Here is a 22,791-nt window from a genome sequence, read left to right as displayed (position 1 = left end):
CTTGGCAAAACTATAGTTTGTTAACAAGACATTTGTGGAGTGGTTGAAAAACGAGTTTTAATGACTCCAACCTAAGTGTATGTAAACTTCCGACTTCAACTGTACATAGACATGGAATCACTAGTCACTTTAATAATGTTTACATACTGCTTTACCAATTTCATATGTTTATACTGTATTCTATTCTACTGTATTTTAGTCAATGCCCTACGATATTGCTCATCCTAATATTTATATATTTCTTAACTCGATTCTTTTACTTTAGATTGTGTGTATTGTTGTGAATTGTTCGACTTTACTGCAATGTTGGAGCTAGGACCACAAACATTTCGCTACACCCACAATAACATCAGCTAAATATGTGTATGTGACCTATAGAATTTGATTTGATTTGAAAAGCTTCTTACAGGACCATCTGCCAACCTCCTCTCTCTCCCTTCTTCCCTACTCCCTTTCTCTCTCTCCCTCGTTTCCCTCACCCTGCCATACAGTAACACCCTCTTGCCTGCCTCCGCCATCTCGCAAAGCCCCCCTCTCTCTCTCCTAGGTGTACTGGGCTGTGTGTGGTGACAGCTGGCTGTCCTGTGTTGCCATCATCATTATATAACCAATCAGACAACATCAACACCCAGAGACAGATACTCATGCATCAGAGATGCCACATTCCCTCCCCTTCCCTCCTCCTAGTCTTAGTATGAAAACCATACAGTACACTAAGTACTTCCTGATCTGTCCCATTGTTGCTGTACAATCAACAAGAGTGTAATCCCAGACTATGATAGTCAGGCAGATGTGGTGTGTGGAGGATCACATCCGGATAATCATTGTTTTAAATGAGTCAAAGGACTAAATTCTCTCTCCAGATCTGAGTACAATCTGGGTGACCCAGGCATGAAACTGCAATCAGGTCAAATCAGAGCAGAGTTTTATAAGATAGTGTTATCATACATAATGCATCAGCAATGCACGCGCGCACGCGCACACACACACACACACACACACACACACACACACACACACACACACACACACACACACACACACACACACACACACACACACACACACACACACACACACACACACACACACACACACACACACACACACACACACACACATATATTTCCTCTGGCTCTCCTTGTTCTCCTGTCTGTCAGGAGTAATCCCACTGCAGTAAAGTATGCCCAGTAGCAGAGCAGGCTGACTGTGACTGTGACGCGCTGCATTGATCACCGCTCAGTACTGATAACAGTACCTCTACAGCTCCCATGCTTCAGGCAATCAGGCAGTGCAGAGATCCCTCCAGCACCGCAGGCCGCATATAGAGGAAATGTGTTAAAGCCAGGAGAGGCAGTGGGTACGTTACATGCTTGCTAATGCTATTAGCACAACTGATAACTAGCATGATTGCTACGCAGCTACGTCAACAGATGTTACTATTAAACCTGCTACTGCCATTACTACAGTACTATCATACCTGCTGGCTGCTACCTAAGCTGCCACTGTTAAACTGCTAACACTACCACTACTGTTGCAATTACTAATGTTACTACTACTGATTATTTTACCAGTACTATAACCACTTGTAGGATTACATCCTCAAATACAGTACAACAACTGTTTAAGCTACTGCTTACAGTATACCATGAATGTCTCAAACGCCAATGGTGCCCGAGGAAACAAAGGACGAGAAACATATTGCAGCTGTTGAACTAATTGACAGCATCTGGTGCATATCTGTAATGTTAATTTAAATTAAACAAAATTCTCTCTCACACACACACACACACATACTCATACAGTGTGACAACTCAAGCAAAGCATCAAACTTTGACAGACAGCATTCAACCAGAAACCAGAAAGCCAAAACACGTACATATAAATACCACCACTATCCAAAGCTAAGTGCATTAAACGTAAACTACGCAACATAATTACGTTTGGAGTCCTTGACAGTTTTCAAAGCAGACTGTAGTCTTTCCAACATGACTCTTTGAATAACATACGTAGCGCAAAGAAAAGCCTGAATTCCCTTAAAACAGCCTGGAGATGCTTAGATCCAAATGCCTGGGAGTGAGATCAATAGGAAACAATAAACATATCCCTGGTGTTGCTCCACTGAGGAAAGGTCCAGCGTAGCGTCTCACTGAAGTCAGAGAGAGGGCGGAAGGGAGAGAGAGAGAGAGAGAGAGGAGAGAGAGTTTTAATCTTTAGAGAAACCAGACTGAACTGTTTTACTGCAGAGCGAATGGGTGTGGAAAGCGATAGAGGGGGCGGGTGCTCACGAGCGGGAGAGTGAGGTGAGGTATATAGAAAATAATAGATTATGGGAGGAGCGAGATACAGAAAGAGAGAGGGAGGGATCGAGAGGGAGAGAAGAGTTATTGAGATAAGACAGGGGTGAAATGTGGGTGAGAGAGAAGATAATGGAGCGAGAGACAGCCTTTGTCCTGTCGTGGCGAGAAAACGAAAGACCTACAACCTTAATCCTGCTACGACAACATTAATGTATGGTAGCTTTGCCCATAAAGAAAATTGAACTGCATTTGAGTTGAATGGTCAGAGGGGCAAATACAAAGAGAGGAGAGAGCAGTGAGATAATTAATCACATGGAATGGATAGTATACTGTGCTATCATCTACACCAGGGCTCTCCAACCCTGTTCCTGGAGAGCTACCGTCCTGTAGTTTTTCACTCCAATCCTCATCTAGCGCACCTGATTCTAATAATTAGCTGTTGACTGTGAATTTTCTGTTGATTTCTGGGAGTCTCTACTCCCTAAATTGTTGATTTCTGGGAGTCTCTACTCCCTAAATTGTTGATTTCTGGGAGTCTCTACTCCCTAAATTGTTGATTTCTGGGCGTCTCTACTCCCTAAGTTGTTGATGTCTGAGGGTCTCTACTCCCTAAGTTGTTGATTTCTGGGAGTTTCTACTCCCTAAGTTGTTGATTTCTGGGAGTCTCTACTCCCTAAGTTGTTGATGTCTGGGAGTCTCTACTCCCTAAGTTGTTGATGTCTGGGAGTCTCTACTCCCTAAGTTGTTGATGTCTGGGAGTCTCTACTCCCTAAGTTGTTGATTTCTGGGAGTCTCTACTCCCTAAGTTGTTGATTTCTGGGCGTCTCTACTCCCTAAGTTGTTGATGTCTGGGAGTCTCTACTCCCTAAGTTGTTGATTTCTGGGAGTCTCTACTCCCTAAGTTGTTGATGTCTGGTGTCTCTACTCCCTAAGTTGTTGATTTCTGGGAGTCTCTACTCCCTAAGTTGTTGATGTCTGGGCGTCTCTACTCCCTAAGTTGTTGATGTCTGGGCGTCTCTACTCCCTAAGTTGTTGATTTCTGGGAGTCTCTACTCCCTAAGTTGTTGATTTCTGGGAGTCTCTACTCCCTAAGTTGTTGATGTCTGGGCGTCTCTACTCCCTAAGTTGTTGATGTCTGGGAGTCTCTACTCCCTAAGTTGTTGATGTCTGGGAGTCTCTACTCCCTAAGTTGTTGATGTCTGGGAGTCTCTACTCCCTAAGTTGTTGATGTCTGGGCGTCTCTACTCCCTAAGTTGTTGATGTCTGGGCGTCTCTACTCCCTAAGTTGTTGATTTCTGGGAGTCTCTACTCCCTAAGTTGTTGATGTCTGGGCGTCTCTACTCCCTAAGTTGTTGATGTCTGGGAGTCTCTACTCCCTAAGTTGTTGATGTCTGGGAGTCTCTACTCCCTAAGTTGTTGATTTCTGGGAGTCTCATCTCCCTAAGTTGTTGATTTGTTGTGCTTGCAAGTTAGCTAGCAGCAGTTCTCAGCTGTTAGCAGTTTCTTACTGCCGATAAAAAAGGATGATTGCCATAATTTCTCCAAGTCAGTACTGAATTATTTTATGGAACAAAGCAAACAGCAAACCTTGTAAACAATTCATGGTAATTCATGGTAACCTTGTAAACATTTAATTTACACCTGGTGTTTATTTGAAACAGGGGTTTATTTGCTGAAATGTGTGCTGTTGCCTGGCTATTAAAAGGGACAGGTGGCTATTTGAGACTCGCCATTTAATTGAAGTTTTACACTATATAATTAGTGCCCTCTAGCTAATAGCTAATCAGGTGGGATGTTTTCCCCTTCACAGCCATAATGATTACACAAACTAGCTTCATTGTGCTCAGAGATTCTTGAAAGATGAGACAATTTACTTTTTTTCCCACAAATATTTTTCTTAATATTAACAACATTTGAAATATATATTTTGATAGACCAAAGTATCAGCTATCACACCATGTAAAGGAACAACCTAATAATGATTTCATATTTTCAGAAAATGCAAAGTACTGGATTTATGTCAACTCCGTCAGACAAGATAAAAAGCATTTCATTTGTAAATGTATTGCCCAACAAGTGTTTAACCTTTTCAGGTGTGAGTTCCAAATATCTCTAACGGTTCCACCAGTGTGAGTTTTTTTATGAACGCGATGTCAGAATGCGCTCATTGTTCCAAAATGTGATTGTTACCCAACAGGAAAGTTAACCGGCGGCGGCCCTCAAATGTTGTTGTTGCTACTTCTGTGACTGTCTGAACAATGCATCCAGAAATAAACTGCTCACATTGAGGACATTACGTTGTAAAGACTGTGTTTGTGCAAAATGTCCAGCTCAAACACTGACTGTTGCGTCAATCGTAACTAGACATTCTAATGAAGTGTTCTAATCACATTGGTTTGAGCGTATGCTGCAGGGACCACTGTAAAACGATCACACCCGTGTGTTCGTACGCGTCAAAGGGTTAAAGGCCTTTATGGTTTAATTCTCACAATAGATTATTCAAATATGCAATACAAATCTTCAAACTTATTTTTGTTTTATTTTATTGTACTATATAATGTTCCAGGGCAAATTTCGTTAGCATTTTGGCATGTTTTCTAGATTCAGAACATAAAACAACATTTATAAAGCAAACATTAGATCAGATCTAGCCCATCAAACACATCAATAGTGTAAGCATACGTTGCAGAACATTGTCTCAAATATTTTTTCTGAATATTGACAACAAAAAAATGATCTTAAGGGAGTTAGCCATCAGTGACGGAGTTGACAAGCCACTGACGGAGTTGACAAGCCACTGACGGAGTTGACAAGCCACTGACGGAGTTGACAACAAATACTTAAAACAGACATATTTCTGCCTCTAAAAATAAAAGTTCAATATAAACACTTGTAAAATATAGAAAATGATTCACTTGAAAATCACCAATTAAAACATCACCATTCTATCAGAGCTTTCAGCAATCTGACGGAGTTGACGTTAGACAAAAGTTGACAAAAATTGAATTTGTCTTCTTCATTCAAGTGGTATACAAAGTAGCAATTGTACTTTTCATCAGTTGCTTCATGACTCTAAAACCTAATTAAAATAAACATATTTGAACCAAAATTCATATCCTATCTTAATCTATCAGGCAGATGGAGTTGACAGTTTATGGTTGTGACCATGGTGATTTCAATATTGTTTGTTTATTGTTTGTTTAATCTATCAAAAGTAGAGAACTTTCCAGACCATGAGTGGTCTTGTTGCAGTAGATGTAATGAAGACAAGAAGAAGGGGTCCTTATGGTGTCGCTAACCCTGCTCATTCCTTATTAATTTAGGATCTTAGATAAATCTGACTGAGTTGACCAAATTCCCAGACACATTTTTTAGAAATCACAGTTTTAAGAGAAATATTATTTAAAGTCAGAGAGGGCTATTGCAAGAAACTACAAATATCCTTTTTCATTTAATATTCAGCCAGTTGTTTAATTTTAAACACTTTTTTGGAGGGTTTGAAATTGGGATCCCTTGCTCCGGATAAGGGCATTTACAGGTATAGAGCCGACGTGGAAATGAATAATATCGAAAATATTGATAAAATTCCAAAAACAAATTCCCCTAAATATAATTTGTAAGCTTAAATAACACAACAAAATCCAAATTGGTTAACTATATAAAAAAAAAAATGTCCCTGCTGGACAAGGATTGATCTAACTTTCAAGAATCTCTGTGCTGTTAACTAAATGTGATAGAGATGCAGTGTAGGGTTACAGTAGCATTAAGACTATGAGTGTAAAGCAGTGTGTTATCATCAGAAGGTTATTCTGTGGGAGGCAAATGGAGCTGACAGGCTGATTTAGATAAGAGCACTGACACATATAAAACCCTGTGTGGCTTAGGTCCTAATAGCCCTGTGGCATGGGGCTTCACATGGATAATATCACTATCGATTCCATTGATTTTCATGAGGTGCAGCGAGTTCACATGCGATACCCACACACACACACACTAACAAATATTAATCAAATGCACTTGCACACTTGGGCAGCACCACACAAAATATTACACCCTATAACAAATATATAACACCTTGATACAGACAAGGATGCGCACACACACACACACACACACACACACACACACACACACACACACACACACACACACACACACACACACACACACACACACACACACACACACACACACACACACACACACACACACGGAAGGAAGCAGCACAACACCCCAACTTTAGCATAATGATGATACACGTAGTGCATTACATGCTGTCATTGGACTGTTACTGTGTTTTCTGACTCCATAGTATCTGTAGTGCTGTTCAAAACACTAAATACATAACGAGCAGGATGATGTCATCATGGGACTACTGGGGGTGGGGAGGTCTGTCTTTACGTGACAGAGACCTATGACTCAACATCATGACTCAATGACTGTCATGCAGCCATCATAATATATTCAACATCCTACAGAACAGTATGGCCAATTGGGAAGCTTTTCTCTTCAAGCTGAAGGCCATCTTTTCACTGGGTGATGACATTTGTTAAGGGACACGATAAGGGATTTCGTCTTAAAAGGTATGCTTCCTATTTTCTGCAGTAACTCCATTATAATACCTAACCATTCAAGAGAGGGGGGGGGGGGAATTGGGAAAAGTGAAAGTCATCAATCCAACCAATTAGAAGACGTAATGTGGCAAGTGCTCTGCTACAAATCAATCAGTTCTCACCTTTCCTGTTCTCTACATCCTCTGAAGCGATGACAAATCCGAACCCCTCTCCTGGCTTCCTCCTCAGCTCCACATCAACCCCCCGGGGCACACGGTTCCGTCCCCCTCCCTCCTGCCCTGGTCCTGGGATCACCACCTCCCTGTCCCCCTCATCCTCCATGCCCTCGTTCAGCCAGTCTTTGGGTTCCATGGTGAGGGTGACTGGGACTGACTCCAGGAAACTGGTGCTCTGGACCAGAGAGGAGCGCACCATGGCCGGGGGAGGAGGGGTGGAGGAGGGACGGGGTAGGATCAGGACGTCCGCAGGGGGTGAAGGATTGTTGTCTGATGCCACGGGTGGAGGATGGGGGCAGAGAAGTGGTGAGGGGACTCTTTGCATAGAGTTGGGGGAGATGGAAGAACGGTGTGAACCTGAAGAAGAGAAATAACATCACTAAAGACAAAGGAATTCTTGAGAAATGTTTTGAGTCTCTATTCATCACTTGGGCTGAGAATATAGTCATAAATAAAATAAAACACTTGAGAACAAGTTTGCAGGAAACTAGCTCATGTTCTTACCTCTTCTGTGAACCAATAAGACCACTTCTCCTTGTTTGGTGTGTTCCTGGAGAACCTGTTGTACCTGGATGGAAAAGCATCACTTTATTATATCTGATCTAAATGTCCCTATACTTATTCTCCATCTCTTTCCTTATCTTCTTTCTCTGCTCTTTTCCCTCCTCAGTACCTGTGCAAAGCTGAGACTCTGGACGTCTGCTCCGTTGATCTTCATGATGGCATCCCCTGGCTGTAGGGAGGAGCACTGCCTCCTGTCCCAGACCCTCTTGACAAGGGCCAGCCTTCCCCCCTGTCCCCCGGCCGTCACACTGAAACCCATTCCCCCTCCACCCTCACACTGAGCCAGGGCCACTGGCACCAACTCCCCTCCACCTCCAACCCCACCTCCCACCCCAAAGCCACTGCCCAGGCTCATCGCCCCGGGAGACGAGATGCTTATGGGGCTGCCGCTGCCGCTGGTATAGCCATGGAAGCCATTGAAGCTGAGGTGGGGGCTGTCAGGGGTGGGAGGGGGTCTCAGCAGGGAGGCCTGGGGCCTGATGAGGCGGGAGTACGCCCCTCCGCCAGGGGAGGACGAGAGACGGGGTGTCTCTGACTTGGGCATGGGAAGTCTAGACACAGGGAGGGTGGAGGAGGTGGACAGGGCACTCTCAGGCAGGTCACTCTTAGAGGTTCTGTAACGCAGGGGCTGAGGGGGGGTATAGAGGGAGTTATTGTTGTGGTTACGGATCATGAATGCCCTGCAGAGAATGAAAAGAGAAAGAAAGATAGTCAGGGTTCTCCATGAGAGTAAATTACCTCTAAATGACATTGTTTGTGTGTGTGTGTGTATATATATCAGTGTGTGTGTGTGTGTCTGCGTGTTCTACCATACCTGTGTGAGCCGATGGCTGAGACCACTTCGCTGTCACTCTGGCAGTTGTCAGAGGCCTGCAGGCGGGCGAGGCCCCTCAGTGAGCGGGGCGGGCGGACCGGGGGGGTGGTGGGAGTGATGCTACCACTGGATTGTCTGTATGAGGGTGGTGTAGGGGAGGTGGAGTCAGATAGGTAGCGACTGGATCGTCTGTACGATGGTGGGTCAGCGGAGTGAGAAAGATGACCGCTGGAGTGTCTGTAAGAGGATGGTGATTGGGTAGTTGTGGAGGTGGCATTCCCATTGGCATCTAGTCCTGGCCTCACTCCTGGACCCATATAACCCACGTCATGGTGGTGAGAAAGGACCCCGTTGAGATTATGATACTGGGTCTGGGTTGGGGCTGTGGATGGGCGGAGGAGGGGGAGGCGCTGGTGTGAGGGCTGGGGCTGTGTGGTGGTGGGTGGGAGGAAGGGGTCACAGATGTCGGTGAACCCAGGATGGGGCTGCTTGGGGCAGCCGTCGGGGTTGTAGAGCATGGGGTATCCCCTTCGGAGGACCATGTCCACACTGTGGCCCACAGGAACTGCCTTCAGCATCTCTACCACTTCTTTGTGGGACGTTCCCAGGACACAGACGCCGTTGATGTAAACCAGGATATCTGCTGTATGGACAGATAGGAGAGGTTGAGAGGGAGGACTGGTGAAGTTATCCCATTGCATTAGTATACATTTCAAACCTACACTCTGTACTGTACTTTGCAAATAATTTGAAGGGACACAACAATGTACTGTAGTTCATAAATGGTATACTATCTTCGTATACTGTTGTGTACATGTGTTTTTGGGTGTGTGTAGTAGTATTTCATATTTTATTGGGATCCCCAATTAGCCGCTGTCTTGCTTCCTGGGCTCCAAACAGGAAACAAAAAGACAAATAAAAGACATAATATAATATACATAATACAACATAACACTACATAATACTACTGGTTGACAGAATGCCAAGAGTGTGCAAAGCTGTCATCAAATCAAAGGTTGGCTACTTTGAAGAATCTAAAATCTAAAATCTATTTTTGGTTGCTACATGATGTGTTACTTCATGGTTTTGATGTCTTCACTATTATTCTACAATGTAGAAAAGAGTAAAAATAAAGAAAAACCCTGGAATGAGTAGTGTCTAAACTTTTGACTGGTACTGTACGTGTGTTGATGCATTGGATGATAGATTATGGCATGCAAACCATTAGGATTAGGGATTGATTGAGATGTACTCTCTGTGAGAGATCACAGAAAAATCCCACTACTATAATCCATCTCCAGTCAGGAGAGAGAATGACAGAAAGAGGGTTTGAGGGAGAGGAGGGAGAGAGAATGACAGAAAGAGAGATTGAGGGAGAGGAGGGAGAGAGAATGACAGAAAGAGAGATTGAGGGAGAGAGAAATGTATACATGCAGAACAAAAACTATTTCTAAGATTTCAAATCAAATCAAATGATATTGGTCACATACACATGGTTAGCGGATGTTACTGCGAGTGTAGCGAAATGTTTATAAAATTTTACCGAGTTACAATTCATATAAGGAAATAAATGCATTAGGCCCTAATCTATGGATTTCACATGACTGGGCACGGGCACAGTATTAGTTGGGCCTGGGAGGGCATTTACGAGGAACATGATATCAACATTGGCCCAGTTATGATACCGTAGGGAAGCGGAATCTAACATATCTCTAGAAAAGTCTGTTTTCTACTATCAAAGAAAGTTTTAAATGCATTTTTGCTGTTTCAAATCACATTCTCAATCCATTCACAACTTTACAACTTTGCATAAATGACAATCATCTCTGTATATTGTCCTGTCCCTCCGCTCCCTTCTTCCTCCTCTCCTACCTGTGTTGAGAGCTCCAGGTCCCCCTGGCGTGACACTGTAGACCTGGAGGAACTCCCTGGCTCTGCTGCCCCCCACGATGTTGAAACCAAACCCCCTGGGACCTTTAGAGAAGCGTGTGTGGATAGAGAAACCCCTCAGCTCCCCTGGCTCGTCTGTGAACCCTGGTACTGAGAAAGAGCGATGGAGGGATGGAAAGAGAGGGGGGAAAAGATATAGAAAAGAGCGAGAAGGGCAAAGAAACACAGAGAGAGAGGCTTACAACAGGGAGGGAGAAAGACAGAGAGGTTTTGTGCAATTGGAAGGTAAAGAGGAAATAAAGGTCACTATGAAGAGGTTGAGAGAACAACAGAGAGAGAGAGACAGAGAGAGGTTGCACCCTGTGTGTGTGAATGTGTAAACTGCTTAGAATGTGCCACTTAGAGCTGAGTTGAGAGATGCACAACACTGAAAATTCATGGCCAGATGGCACTTAGTGCAAAACGTTTAGAAATAAATAGACATGCAGGCAAAGTGTTTTTTCCTTCCTGTCATAATGTCCCACAGAGAAGATTCAAGCTCCTTGAAAGGAAACAAACTCTGGCTGATATGTATCGCCCCCTGCTGGTTACAACAGTAAACTGCAATCCACTCAACAGATTCAGACCAGCTTTACTCGTGATATTATGGCAGATGGGATTTCTCACTGCTATAATCAGCTATAATGGTCAAACGTTGACGTATTATTGTGTTATCTGTGAATCACATAACATAATTATGATAGTAGGTTGTCAGTGTCATGCCCAACACATGGCCTCTGTCAGACATAGCAGCTAGCAAAATGGCTCCCTGCCATTAGTTCCAGGTTCTGGCTTGCTGTTATCGGGTTAGGGCTTAATCACTACACAGTATCTAAATTCTACTAAAAGCTCATTTCATTTCATTTGACTCTATTAACAGGCTCACTGTGCCTATGGTCCTATGATCCTAGTCTAATTAATGTACAGACAGCATTATTAGGCAGTGCAACGGTTAAACCATCGTTTCTCAAACTCGGTCTTTGGGACCCCAAGGTGTGCACATGTTGGGTTTTGCCCTAACACTACACAGCTGATTCAAATCATCAAAGCAAAAACCAAAATGTGCACACATTGGGGTCCTGAGGACCGAGTTTGGGAAACCCTGAGTTAAACGCTACGGCAGTATTTCCATGGGAGAGAGCTCACATGTATTTTTGTCAAGCGTTGTCTCTCTGTTGCTCTGTGCACGAGGATCCTGCCAGCTGGTCATCTTGGAGTTATGGCTGAAAGAGAGTGACAGACAGGCCACCTCAAAGTCATCAATCAATCACCATGGTAATGCTATATAACAGTATTTACAAGTCAGCACATTCAAGATTTAGAGGAAACTGATCCCGGACCAGTCAAAGAGAGCATCTATCCATATAGAATAGAATAGAATAGAATAGAATAGTCACTCACTCTATGTAGAAAGGCTCTCCTGAGTCGCTGTAGGCTACCTCCCAGTTTTTAGGCATCACTGCTCGCACCCTGGAACTGGTGCTGCCATGGCCGTTTTCCATGGCACTGCCATCCCCTCCAATGGACCCTCTGGACAAGGAGACGGGATATGCATTGCCGATACCCACTAATCCACCTGGAGCGTCAATAAAGAGGACAGTGAAAATGATGTCACTGAAAACTTGTGTTTGACACATCTTACTATAGAAGTTCTCAGATAGCCTACACTCAGTGAAAATAGAACCATTGAATAACTTTCTCTCTGAAATCATGGACATTGGCTACACTGAATGTAGTTTACAGCTTTAAATTCACATTTACAGATCCAGATCCATTGAGTTAAGTGTTTCAAAAACCGCAAAAGGCAAGGCATGCACTGCTGTTCATTGACTACAGTTCAGTAACACTATGGTTCCCTCCAAGCTCGACACCAAGCTCAGAGCCCTGGGTCTGGTCACCCCCCACTGCAACTGGACTTCCTGACGGGCAGACCACAGGCTGTGAGGATTGGGAACAACACCTTCTCCAAACTGGTTCTTAACACAGGGGGCCCCCCAGGAGTGTGTCCTCAGTCCTCTGCTGTACTCCCTGTTCAAATTCAGCATGCCGCCCCGGGTCCTCTCCAAATACTACCGTTGCACCATCGAGAGCGATCTGACCGGTTGCATCATGGCCAGGTACGGGAATTGCTTCGTCCATGGCAGCAAGGCCCTCCAGCACGTGGTGAAGATGGCCCAGAACATGACTGGGACCATGCTCCCACCCATCCAAGACATCTACTTAAAACAGTTCCTGAGGAAGGCACACAGCATCATGAAGGACCCCACACATTAGCTGTTCTCTCCCTTACCGTTGGGCAGGCGGTATCGGAACATGAGATCTGATACCAACAGGCTCAGAGACAGTTTCTATCTATAAGCCATCAGACTGCTGAACACTTGAACTGGACTGACCACATGCTCTGATTCTCTTCACCTTAGCACAGAGGCACTAACTCATGCACACACCCACGGAGACATATACACACAAACACATATATGCATTCATGCTACACACACACACACGTCACAACTGCTGCTATCAGAATCTTATTGTACTGCTCAGTTTATACACTACCTCCCACGCCCCTCTTCCCCAAAACACGTGTAAATATTGTACTATAAATTGTGCCTTCCAGTATTATAATTATGCTCAAACGTTTATTCTATTCTACTGTCATTTACTTTATGTTCATATTCTTATTTTTTACTATTTGTTATTGTTGTTGCATTGTCGAGAAGGAACTTGCATATAAGCATTTAGTTGGACGATGTATACCATGCGTATCCCGTACATACGACTAATACAACTTGAAAACTATATGTAAACAGCTTTTCCCGACCCTCCTGTCCTTTAGAATGTGCTAGGCGTGGGAGGATGTGGCCTGCTGCACACCCAGAGCTGCAGTCAGAGCCAGCCCAGCAAGCGCTCTGTTCAGCACCACCCGACCTGGCGATAGATGACTCAGCAGCACAGGTCAGGACCATGGACAACTCCCTGCTCTCTGCCTGTTCCCTGCCTGCCACACAGCCTAGCCTGCCCGCGGTTAGCTAGACCCTCCTCTGGAGCAGGTCCAGCGATCGATGCAGCCACAGCCTCACAAAGAGCTAGGAGCATACTAATCATGCCCATCATTGATTCATTTGGCCATCAAAAACTCAGAGGTACAGAGGGACAAGGCGGTCTATACAGTTTACAGTAGCTGTTGGCCACCATACTTAGCTAAATAAAATGGAGGAAAACAAATCACACATTTTGGCAACTTAAAATCACAAAAAGGTTTTGAATTAAACATGATTTACTGCCACAACTGTTACTACTACTACTACTACTACTATTATAATTACTACTAATACAACTACTACTTATTACCACTATATGACTGTAGTAGATTGGTCACCCATATAGTCTTACGGGACAGTCTGTCTTTGGTAAACCTGCCTGACAGGCCAGAATCTTCCTCGCTGTTCTCCCCCTCCTCGGCTGCTTTCTCCAGGTTGCTAAGCGACTTGCTGCGTGTTCGGAAGTTCCGGAGCAGGTTGCGGTGTTCCTGGTAGGTGATGGGAGGACTCTCTGGACCAATGTGTACTGGCCGGGGGGTGCCGTAGTAGTTCCCTGGGAGAAAACAGGATGGGAGAGAGAGTGACGTATAAAGTGAGGTAATAAGATATATTTGCATTGTTAGAAGCATATTGGTACTTTTGGCTTTTGGTCTTTGGTGGCAAGAATAAAAATACATAAACAAATAAAACAAATAATATTGTGAAAAGGATAAAAAGGACAAGAGGTAAAGCGATTTAATCTAGAGATGGAGATCCCAAACACACAGTTGAAATGGCTATCATTATATGAAATATAGAAAATACAGTCAATCCTAAATATTATGATGGTAGTGTTCCAGTGCAATGCATACATCACATAGATTTACCATCCAACCTAGGGATCAGTACAGTACAGTATACTTTTTCAATTATATCCTTCTGTTGTGGCAGCTGCAGTACAAATCAAATGACTTAAATCTATTCCTCCAGCTCCAGTACAGAGAAACATTAAGTTGCTGATGTACTCGTCAAGGTTATCCAACCATAGTGTAACTGTACTGCAGACTCGCTGATTCTCCGGATTGCTTTGCAGGAGCCGTACCGCCATCAATGTCACATGTGAGGCAAAGTGAAGATGGCATTTATTGTGCCCATTAAACTCATATGAATTATGCATGCTAATCCGGGGTTGCTTTTTTAATCAGAGGAAGCGGTCCAACTTTAATCCTCCCCTGACTGGGGTGGGTTGTGCAGGTTGGAGCAACTGAGACCTGTTCAAGACCTGGTGTCATTAACTACATGGAAGTAATAAGGCTTCCTCTGAGAAATTGTTCTTATATCCCATTATATTAATGATATTCACCAGCCATGTGCCTGCCTGGTAAGGGACTGTGTGGACTGGTTTGTGGGTTAACCCTATAGATAGACTAGCATGCTCTATGCTCTGCAATATACAATATGCTACCTACAGTGTGTTGATCATGAAAGAATGTCTATGAAATGAAATGCAGTTGAAGTCAGAGGGAGATGACTTAGCGAGTAAATACCTCTCCTCTCCTCACCTTTGAACTTGCCGCTCTCCAGAAGAGCTCCTGACTCCTCCAAAGAGAAGAACTCTTCTATGGAGACAAAGTTGTAGTCCACACCTGAGATCTCCCCAGCATGGGGCAGTCTGGTCGTGCCTGGAGAGTGAGTCAAGAGAGAGTTACACATCCCAATCTGTCTCCACAGTTCACTGTTAGAACTTAATGCATTAGCATACCCCTCATGAAATGAAATAAAAAGTATTGAAACTGATACTGTATATAGCATGTGCAATTAGGATATGTACAGTCACATAATACATTGCAAGGACTCATTCTGTGTGCAATAATAGTGTTTAACATGATTTTTGAAAGACTACCTCATATCTGTACGCCACACATACAATTATCTGTAAGCTCAGTCGATATTGAATATCCCTTTGAGCATGATGAAGTTATTAATTACACTTTGGATGGTGTATCAATACACCTAGTCACTACAAAGATAAAAAATACAGGTGTCCTTCCTAACCGGAGAGGAAGAGGACCACTCAGGGATTTCACCATGAGGCCAATGGTGCCTTTAACAGTTACAGAGTTGAATGGCTGTAATAGGAGAAAACTGAGAATGGATCAACAACATTGGAGTTACTCAACAATACTAACCTAATTGACAGTGTAAAGAAGGAAGCCTGTACAGAATAAACTATTCCAAAACATGTATCCTGTTTGCAAATAAGGCACTAAAGTAAAACTGCAAAAAATGTGGCAAATTAACTTTATGTCCTGAATACAAAGTGTTATGTCTGGGGCATATCCAACACAACACATCACAGAGTACAACTCTTCATATTTTCAAGCATGGTGGTGGCTGCATCATGTTATGGGTATGTTTGTCACCTGCAATTTAGTTTTTTTAGGGGGAGACACTGGGAGACAAATTCACCTTTCAGCAGGACAATAACCTAAAACACAAGGCCAAATATACACTGGAGTTGCTTAACAAAACGACATTGAATGTTCCTCAGTGGCTTAGTTACAGTTTTGACTTAAATTGGCTTGAAAATCTATGGAAAGCCTTTAAAATGGCTGACGATGATCAACAACCAACCTGACAGAGCTGGAAGAATTCAAAAAATAATATATGCAAATGTTGTACAATCCAGGTGTGCAAAGCTATTAGAGACTTACCCAGAAAGACTCACAGCTGTAATCGCCGACAAAGGTGATTCTAACATGTATTGACACAGGGGTGTGAATAATTATGTAAATTTTCAATAAAATGTGCAAAAATGTCTAAAAACATGTTTTCACTTGTCAATGTGGGTTATTGTGTGTAGACAGGTGAGAGAAAAAAAGGGTATTAATCCATTTTGAATTCAGGCTGTAAAACAACAAAATGTGGAAAAAGTCAAGGGATGTGAATTCTTTCTGAAGGCACTGTATGTCTACAGCACTTCATATTCTTTCTTAGAGATGAAAGGAAGATACACATGTCAGATCATAATTTGATCACTCTGTTGTTGCTGAGAATTTTCCTGCACCACAGGATTAACAGAAATTCAGTGAAAACCCGCAATAACACACGGCTATATTAACAGTACTGCACTTTTCATGTAGCCTAATTTCGGCCAGCTAATAGCCTAACCACTGATCAAGCGCCATTACATCAGCAGAAAAGTGTGAATGGACTAAACTTGTTGCAGCAAAAAATTATATTGCTGCAACAAAACTGGTCAAATTAAGATCCAATATCTGTAGGTTGATTAGTAGCATTTTACACTTGTACCCGTATACGGGTTGAAAATTGCAGATTTGGACACTGATAAGCGCCTACATTGGAACACAGTGGCCGTACAGTAACATGCTATACATGACCTCAGAGCTCAGGCTCTGCGCTTCACAGCTCTGTATGGGTTTTGACTGACAGACTTTCTGAACTTGAGCACCGCACATGACAAGAAATTGATCCCGCTAATTGGGCTAACTTTAGTATAAAAAAAACTAATCTGAGGGAAAGGCTGTAAATTAAGAGGACTCGTAAAATGAGACGTTGAGGATTATAATAAATACTGCTTTGATGTCATACAAGCAAGCCAAACACCCGTGAGTCAAAATGTGCACTTCACATTTCCATATCATAAAACTCATGTAATATACAGTGTCAACATTTATGATCACTATGTTAGATGTAGAGTTACAAGATGACATGGCGTTATACCCTGGGTTTAATAGCTACCATAGTTATGCATATGCTTTCCATATTTCTTCTGTAAGAAACATTTCAATTTATCCCCATCCATATATGCCAATTCCCACGAGTGTAAGGGGTTAAATCAATTGCTTACTTGTTACATGTCAGCATGGGTGAAACTAGCTTGTAAACCTTCCAAAAAAAACATAATCAGGCCTCAGTCTTAAATGGATCCCTTCCAAACAACAAGCTAAGGTCAAATTCCTGTCCTTCTCCTCCTCCTGGAGGAGCACATACTGTATCATGGCAGAGTGGGGCCAGTAGGAGGGAGTCAAACCCAGTTACTCCATAAAACATATGATTAATGCACTGCTGTCTCACCATCAGGGAAGGCACAGCACTCCACACTACAATGACAATGACACACAGACACACAACACTGCCTGTCTCTCCTCTTTATACCATGTTAGAGCGAGGTAATACGTCCCAATCAGCAACAGAAGATGAGGCTCTGCCTCTAATAAAACATCTGATAGCAAATCTCCTGATGCCCTCTGACGTGTGTAGAATTCTTCTCCTCCCCTCAGGACAGAGTAGACTCACTAATGCTAATACTGAGGAAGTAGGAAATGTGTGTGTGGGGGGCTAGGACTCATTACCAATGCCCTCCTCTGAGATATATATGACATGTCAGCAGGAGATAGCTGGGATTATTGACATATTCCTCCATGCGTCTCCCCTCAGGCCCCCCACTGATCCCATGGGCCAGGGGAGAGAGGGAGGGAGAGGGAGAAAGAGTGAGAGAGATAGGAGTTTTAGGAGTAGAGGGGTAATTAAGCAGAGCTTCTTATCAACACCAAGACACATCTGTCAGTCAAAGACAGAACAGGAGTCAGAACTTGTCATGATCAAACCCACAGTGGGCAAAACTGACTAGCCAACATCACCACAGGCCAACATCACCACAGGCCAACATCACTACAGGCCAACATCACTACTTGCCAACATCACCACATGCCAACATCACCACTGGCCAACATCACCACAGGCCAACATCACCACAGGCCAACATCACCACTGGCCAACATCACTACTGGCCAACATCACTACAGGCCAACATCACTACAGGCCAACATCACTACAGGCCAACATCACTACAGGCCAACATCACTACAGGTCAACATCACTACTGGCCAACATCACTACAGGCCAACATCACCACAGGTCAACATCACCACAGGCCAACATCACCACAGGCCAACATCACTACTGGCAAACATCACTACAGGCCAACATCACTACAGGCCAACATCACTACAGGCCAACATCACTACAGGCCAACATCACTACAGGCCAACATCACTACTGGCCAACATCACTACAGGCCAACATCACTACAGGCCAACATCACTACAGGCCAACATCACTACAGGCCAACATCACTACTGGCCAACATCACTACTGGCCAACATCACTACAGGCCAACATCACTACAGGCCAACATCACTACAGGCCAACATCACTACAGGCCAACATATACTAAATGGAAAATAATGTAAATAATACAACAGTTTTTATATGTTAGTAATTTAGAATTCATGGAGATCACTCCATTCTTTACTGGGGATGGTAAAGAATTCAGCTGTCCTTGTGTCTTTCCTGAAATTGACTCATCCTATGCAAAGTAAAGGGCAGATAGGAGAGACACATACAGTTTGATGCAACTAGACATATTTACAAATAGTTCCCAGAAGAGAGTATGTGGTATGTAGTGTTAAACAGAGTGTTAGACAGAGACACAACACATAATGTTGTGTCTCTGTCTAATGACTGGATGCACCACAACAACCCACAGAGACATTAGGTAGCTGTCTACTGCCCGCCCTCCCCCGAGGCACGAACGCACATCTGCTTTTAATTTAATTCTACCTCTAAATTATTGATAAATGACTTGCATTTACTTAATTCTGTTTAGCGTTACATTTTTTCATGTCATGCTCTTATGAAGAGTCACTGTGTGTAAACATATTTCTTGCCAGGGGCAACATAATGCAGAGTAGAGTACACAGTATGTTTAAATAGCGAGGGGACTGAGATACTTTCAAAGCAAAATGCACATCCATTATTTCTCAGGTCTTCTAAGAACAAAAGACAAATACAGTGAGGATATCCACACACTGACTTTGTTCAAATAGCAATTCACATTTTTCTTTTGCATATATTTCAAAATAAAATATTATAAACATGAACCACTTATTTAAAAAGGCAATACATCCAAAAAACATGAATATAATAGGACGCAACTTATCATCCACTGCTAACTGCCAGCTAAGCCATGGTTTGCCACCTCATCTTAAAAACATATTGATCTGAGACAGTAAAGCAGGCCTAGAAAAGTACATAAGAGGCTTTCAGATTGACTCCATTGATACACCATTCACCCCGTCTGTGATCTACAGTTGGTAACTAGCTTCATTTACCTCAATGCTTTTACATTTGTATAAATAACACATTTCATTCCCCCAATAGGTTGTTTGTGTCCTGGAATATTAGGAGGAGCATAGATGTATATCATGAAGTAATACAAGTGTCATTTGAGCTGACTTGCTCGTGTTTTTGCAAGTGGGCTAAACTAGGATTTCAACATTGTTACAGTGTTTGTCTATGTTGGTATAGAAGGGAGCGGGAGAGCAGCAGCATCTTACTGTGTCATCCATCTCCTGCAGATCAGAGGATTACACAGCCAGGGGATGAGCGTGCCGCCTCGCTGTCACTCCAACTTAGAGAGCCAGGCAGGAAGTTGTGTCACAAGTCTATCTCCACCCGGGTCTAGCAGCGCCAGGGCGGCTGTACACAAGGCTCTCTAATCCATAATCCATAAATGCTGGACATATTTATAGTACAGATGCTACAGACTAAAGATCAGACTGATCCATCACCTCCACCCCCATCTAATTACAAGCTGGATAAATGGAATTGTTATGTAAAAGGACTTTGGCTTGGAGAATGTGTTTGCCTCTTTTATGTGAATGTCCTGTATGTCTCAATGTTCAAAGCTCAAAGACACAGAATGTCTTGCTGTTTTCTTGCGAATTCTTGGGAGTTTTAACCTGCGCGTGTGTGTGTGTGAGATACGTGGTGGAGAGGCTGACTGGTTTGGCAGACTGTTCCACATGACCTACTTCCTGGCTAAACAAGAGATTAGCGCCAAACTCCCCATCGCCGTGGGCTGGCCAGGCTATGGACGGCCAGAGTGGTCTGTGGCCAGCCCGCCAGGCAGACTAATGACAGTTTAAGAGAGACAACATGACACAAGCCAAACCTATCAGACAGATATTACACCAGTCAGTGATATGACACCAAAATAAGAGCTTGACAGAAATCCACACCATAGTCCTCTCCAGTCCACTCTCACTGTGACATCACTCTGGCCCTTAGAGAGAGGATTGAGAGAGCAACCGATGCTCTATATACCCAGAAGTCTTTGCTTCAAATGTTTTAGACAACTTTAAAATCATTATCATTGAACAAAGTAATTGATGTTAACTATATAAATAGATGAAAACACATACAAAATAAAGAGAAAATTAATATGTAAACAAACAAGAAAGAGATAACAGACATGAACCTGTGAAATAGCATAAAATGAAGACAGAAAAAGCTACCGATACAAGCCGGGGGATTAACTGCCACACTGGATAAAGTTAACAGTGTAACAATACAGATAGTTGCCATGGAAATGTCCTAGGGAATATTCCTCTAGGTGCTTTCTCTCACCTAAACTTGACTTGTAATTGAATGTTTGACTGATGAAGCCAGGGTTGACAAATCACTTTTTAAATCCACTCAACACATGTCTATGTGCATATATTTACACACGGAGGTGGCAAAAACAGCTTTCCCGGCTCTGATTGTGATTGCACACCAATTAACACTGTTTTCATAGTGCCAGCCATGTAGGTCTACTCTAAATCTAAATGAATGTATTAGATAAGGAACTTGTTAATGTGTTTAAATGTTGAGATGTGATGTCCAGATATGTAATGAGCATAGAGATACTAATTCCTATTTCTATTATTAAAAAGTACTTACTAACCTATAATGGACTCACATGTTACAGCCTCTGGAACAGATACAGAGGTGCAGCTAAGGGGGACTCACAATTATAGCGTCCCAACGGATTTAGAGGGCATAGCTGCAAAGGACTTCAAGGGGACTTGCAAGTTACAGCAACAGGGGTCAGTAACGGGCACAGTTAGAGGGAGAGGTATTGGGCACAGCGTCATGGGACTTACATGGCACTGCTCGGAGGTAGAGGTTCTCCCGGATGACCTGCTGAAGCTGGCTGTCCATGGAACCTGGAGTGAAGCACTTACTCAGATACAGCCTGAGGTCCTTACACAAGGCAGAGCCTGAGAGGCAGAGACAGGGAGAGAGAGGAGAGAGAAACAGAAAAGGGGGGGGGAAGAGAGGGACGAGAGAGAGAGAGAGACGGAGACAGACAGAGAGAACTTGCCTAAATCAGCGCAACTGTCAAAAACTGACGAATTGTGTAAATATTTGTATACCCTGTCAAAAGGAGAGTGACAGCCCAAGCCAACATTCCCCAGACTGTATTGCTACAGTAGCTTTGATTTACCCCTATATCATTCCAACCCCCTCCTTCCCAATCCCTCCCTCTCTAATAAACACTACATCTCCTTCTTAACACCTTATCAGTCATCTCGAGTACATAATATATTATTTCCCGGCCTCTCATGCATAGCCTAATAACACAGAGGCGGTGTGGTGCTGTCACACAGCAGGCTGGGCTGTTGGCCCAGGCACTTATTTCACTCTCTGATCTATTCGTTTAATCTCAAGTGCTTTACGGCCTCTGATGACAAGTCACTTGGTGTTATGGATGGCCTGAGAGCATCTCCCTGCTCGTCACACTGACAGACGACCACCACCACGTCCACTCCTTCCCTGCCCCTGCTGCTACTGCTTCCCAACCCTCTGTCTCTGGTAAAGTGGCCTGTACTCTATGCTGGGCCCAGATGTGAGTGCAGATTGAATCCGCTGTGCTGCTATTAAAACGTCTCTGTAATAAAAATGTAATAGCACAGGTAGTATCCTACACATGATCCGCCACATATGGTCAGTATGACGCGCAAGACCCGGGCCTGCAGCTTCCTGTGAGAAATAATGAGAGGCTTTTGTTGGCATTGTGAAACAGCTGTCCAGCATTGTGCTTTATGAATATAAAAAATACATCAGACTAATGTTGTCATATATACTGTAAGTAAAATGAACTGGAGTGCTTGCTTTCACAGAGCTATGTTGTTTTCACAGAAACAACAGAATGTACTAGACAAAAGCACATATGATGTACATCCATGAACACTGCTTCACCACAACACGGCACATCACAATTAAGTAAGGTGTTGTCCTACACATCAGCTTTCAAGGTCATCATAGACAGGAATGATAGTGTTTGTCTGTCAAAACATGGACAGGGTTGGTACAAGCCCTTTAATCCTTGTGTGTCACACAGATATAATGAAGGGATCATTTGCCACACTTACTTAGTCTCATATCAGATCATTAGTGGTGTAAAGCCTGAAAACACTATGGTGTTCCTGACGGCCTGGACTGTGGAGGAGGAGGCGGAAGGAG

At 43.3% G+C, this 22,791-nt stretch overlaps 1 protein-coding gene across 4 annotated transcripts in view; it reads right to left on the bottom strand.

Annotated features, from left to right (window-relative positions):
• The window catches only part of LOC139542464 (membrane-associated guanylate kinase, WW and PDZ domain-containing protein 3-like), a 47,228-nt gene that overhangs the window by 11,964 nt on the left and 12,473 nt on the right, over positions 1 to 22,791 (bottom strand). For 2 of the 4 annotated variants that reach the window (XM_071347907.1, XM_071347904.1), the window contains exons 3-12: positions 21,429 to 21,545; positions 14,979 to 15,098; positions 13,790 to 13,990; positions 11,798 to 11,972; positions 11,543 to 11,619; positions 10,340 to 10,507; positions 8,468 to 9,110; positions 7,763 to 8,333; positions 7,594 to 7,657; positions 7,036 to 7,446 (exon numbers count right to left, since the gene is read on the bottom strand). In XM_071347907.1, coding sequence (XP_071204008.1) covers positions 7,036 to 7,446; positions 7,594 to 7,657; positions 7,763 to 8,333; positions 8,468 to 9,110; positions 10,340 to 10,507; positions 11,543 to 11,619; positions 11,798 to 11,972; positions 13,790 to 13,990; positions 14,979 to 15,098; positions 21,429 to 21,545 — 2,547 coding nt within the window. The remainder of the gene's footprint in view (positions 1 to 7,035; positions 7,447 to 7,593; positions 7,658 to 7,762; positions 8,334 to 8,467; positions 9,111 to 10,339; positions 10,508 to 11,542; positions 11,620 to 11,797; positions 11,973 to 13,789; positions 13,991 to 14,978; positions 15,099 to 21,428; positions 21,546 to 22,791) is intronic. The other 2 variants (XM_071347905.1, XM_071347906.1) reach the window with 2 other exon arrangements.

This window comes from Salvelinus alpinus, chromosome 17 (genome assembly GCF_045679555.1).
Source record: "Salvelinus alpinus chromosome 17, SLU_Salpinus.1, whole genome shotgun sequence".
NCBI lineage: Eukaryota > Metazoa > Chordata > Actinopteri > Salmoniformes > Salmonidae > Salvelinus > Salvelinus alpinus.
This window is presented reverse-complemented; position numbering and strand designations above follow the sequence as displayed.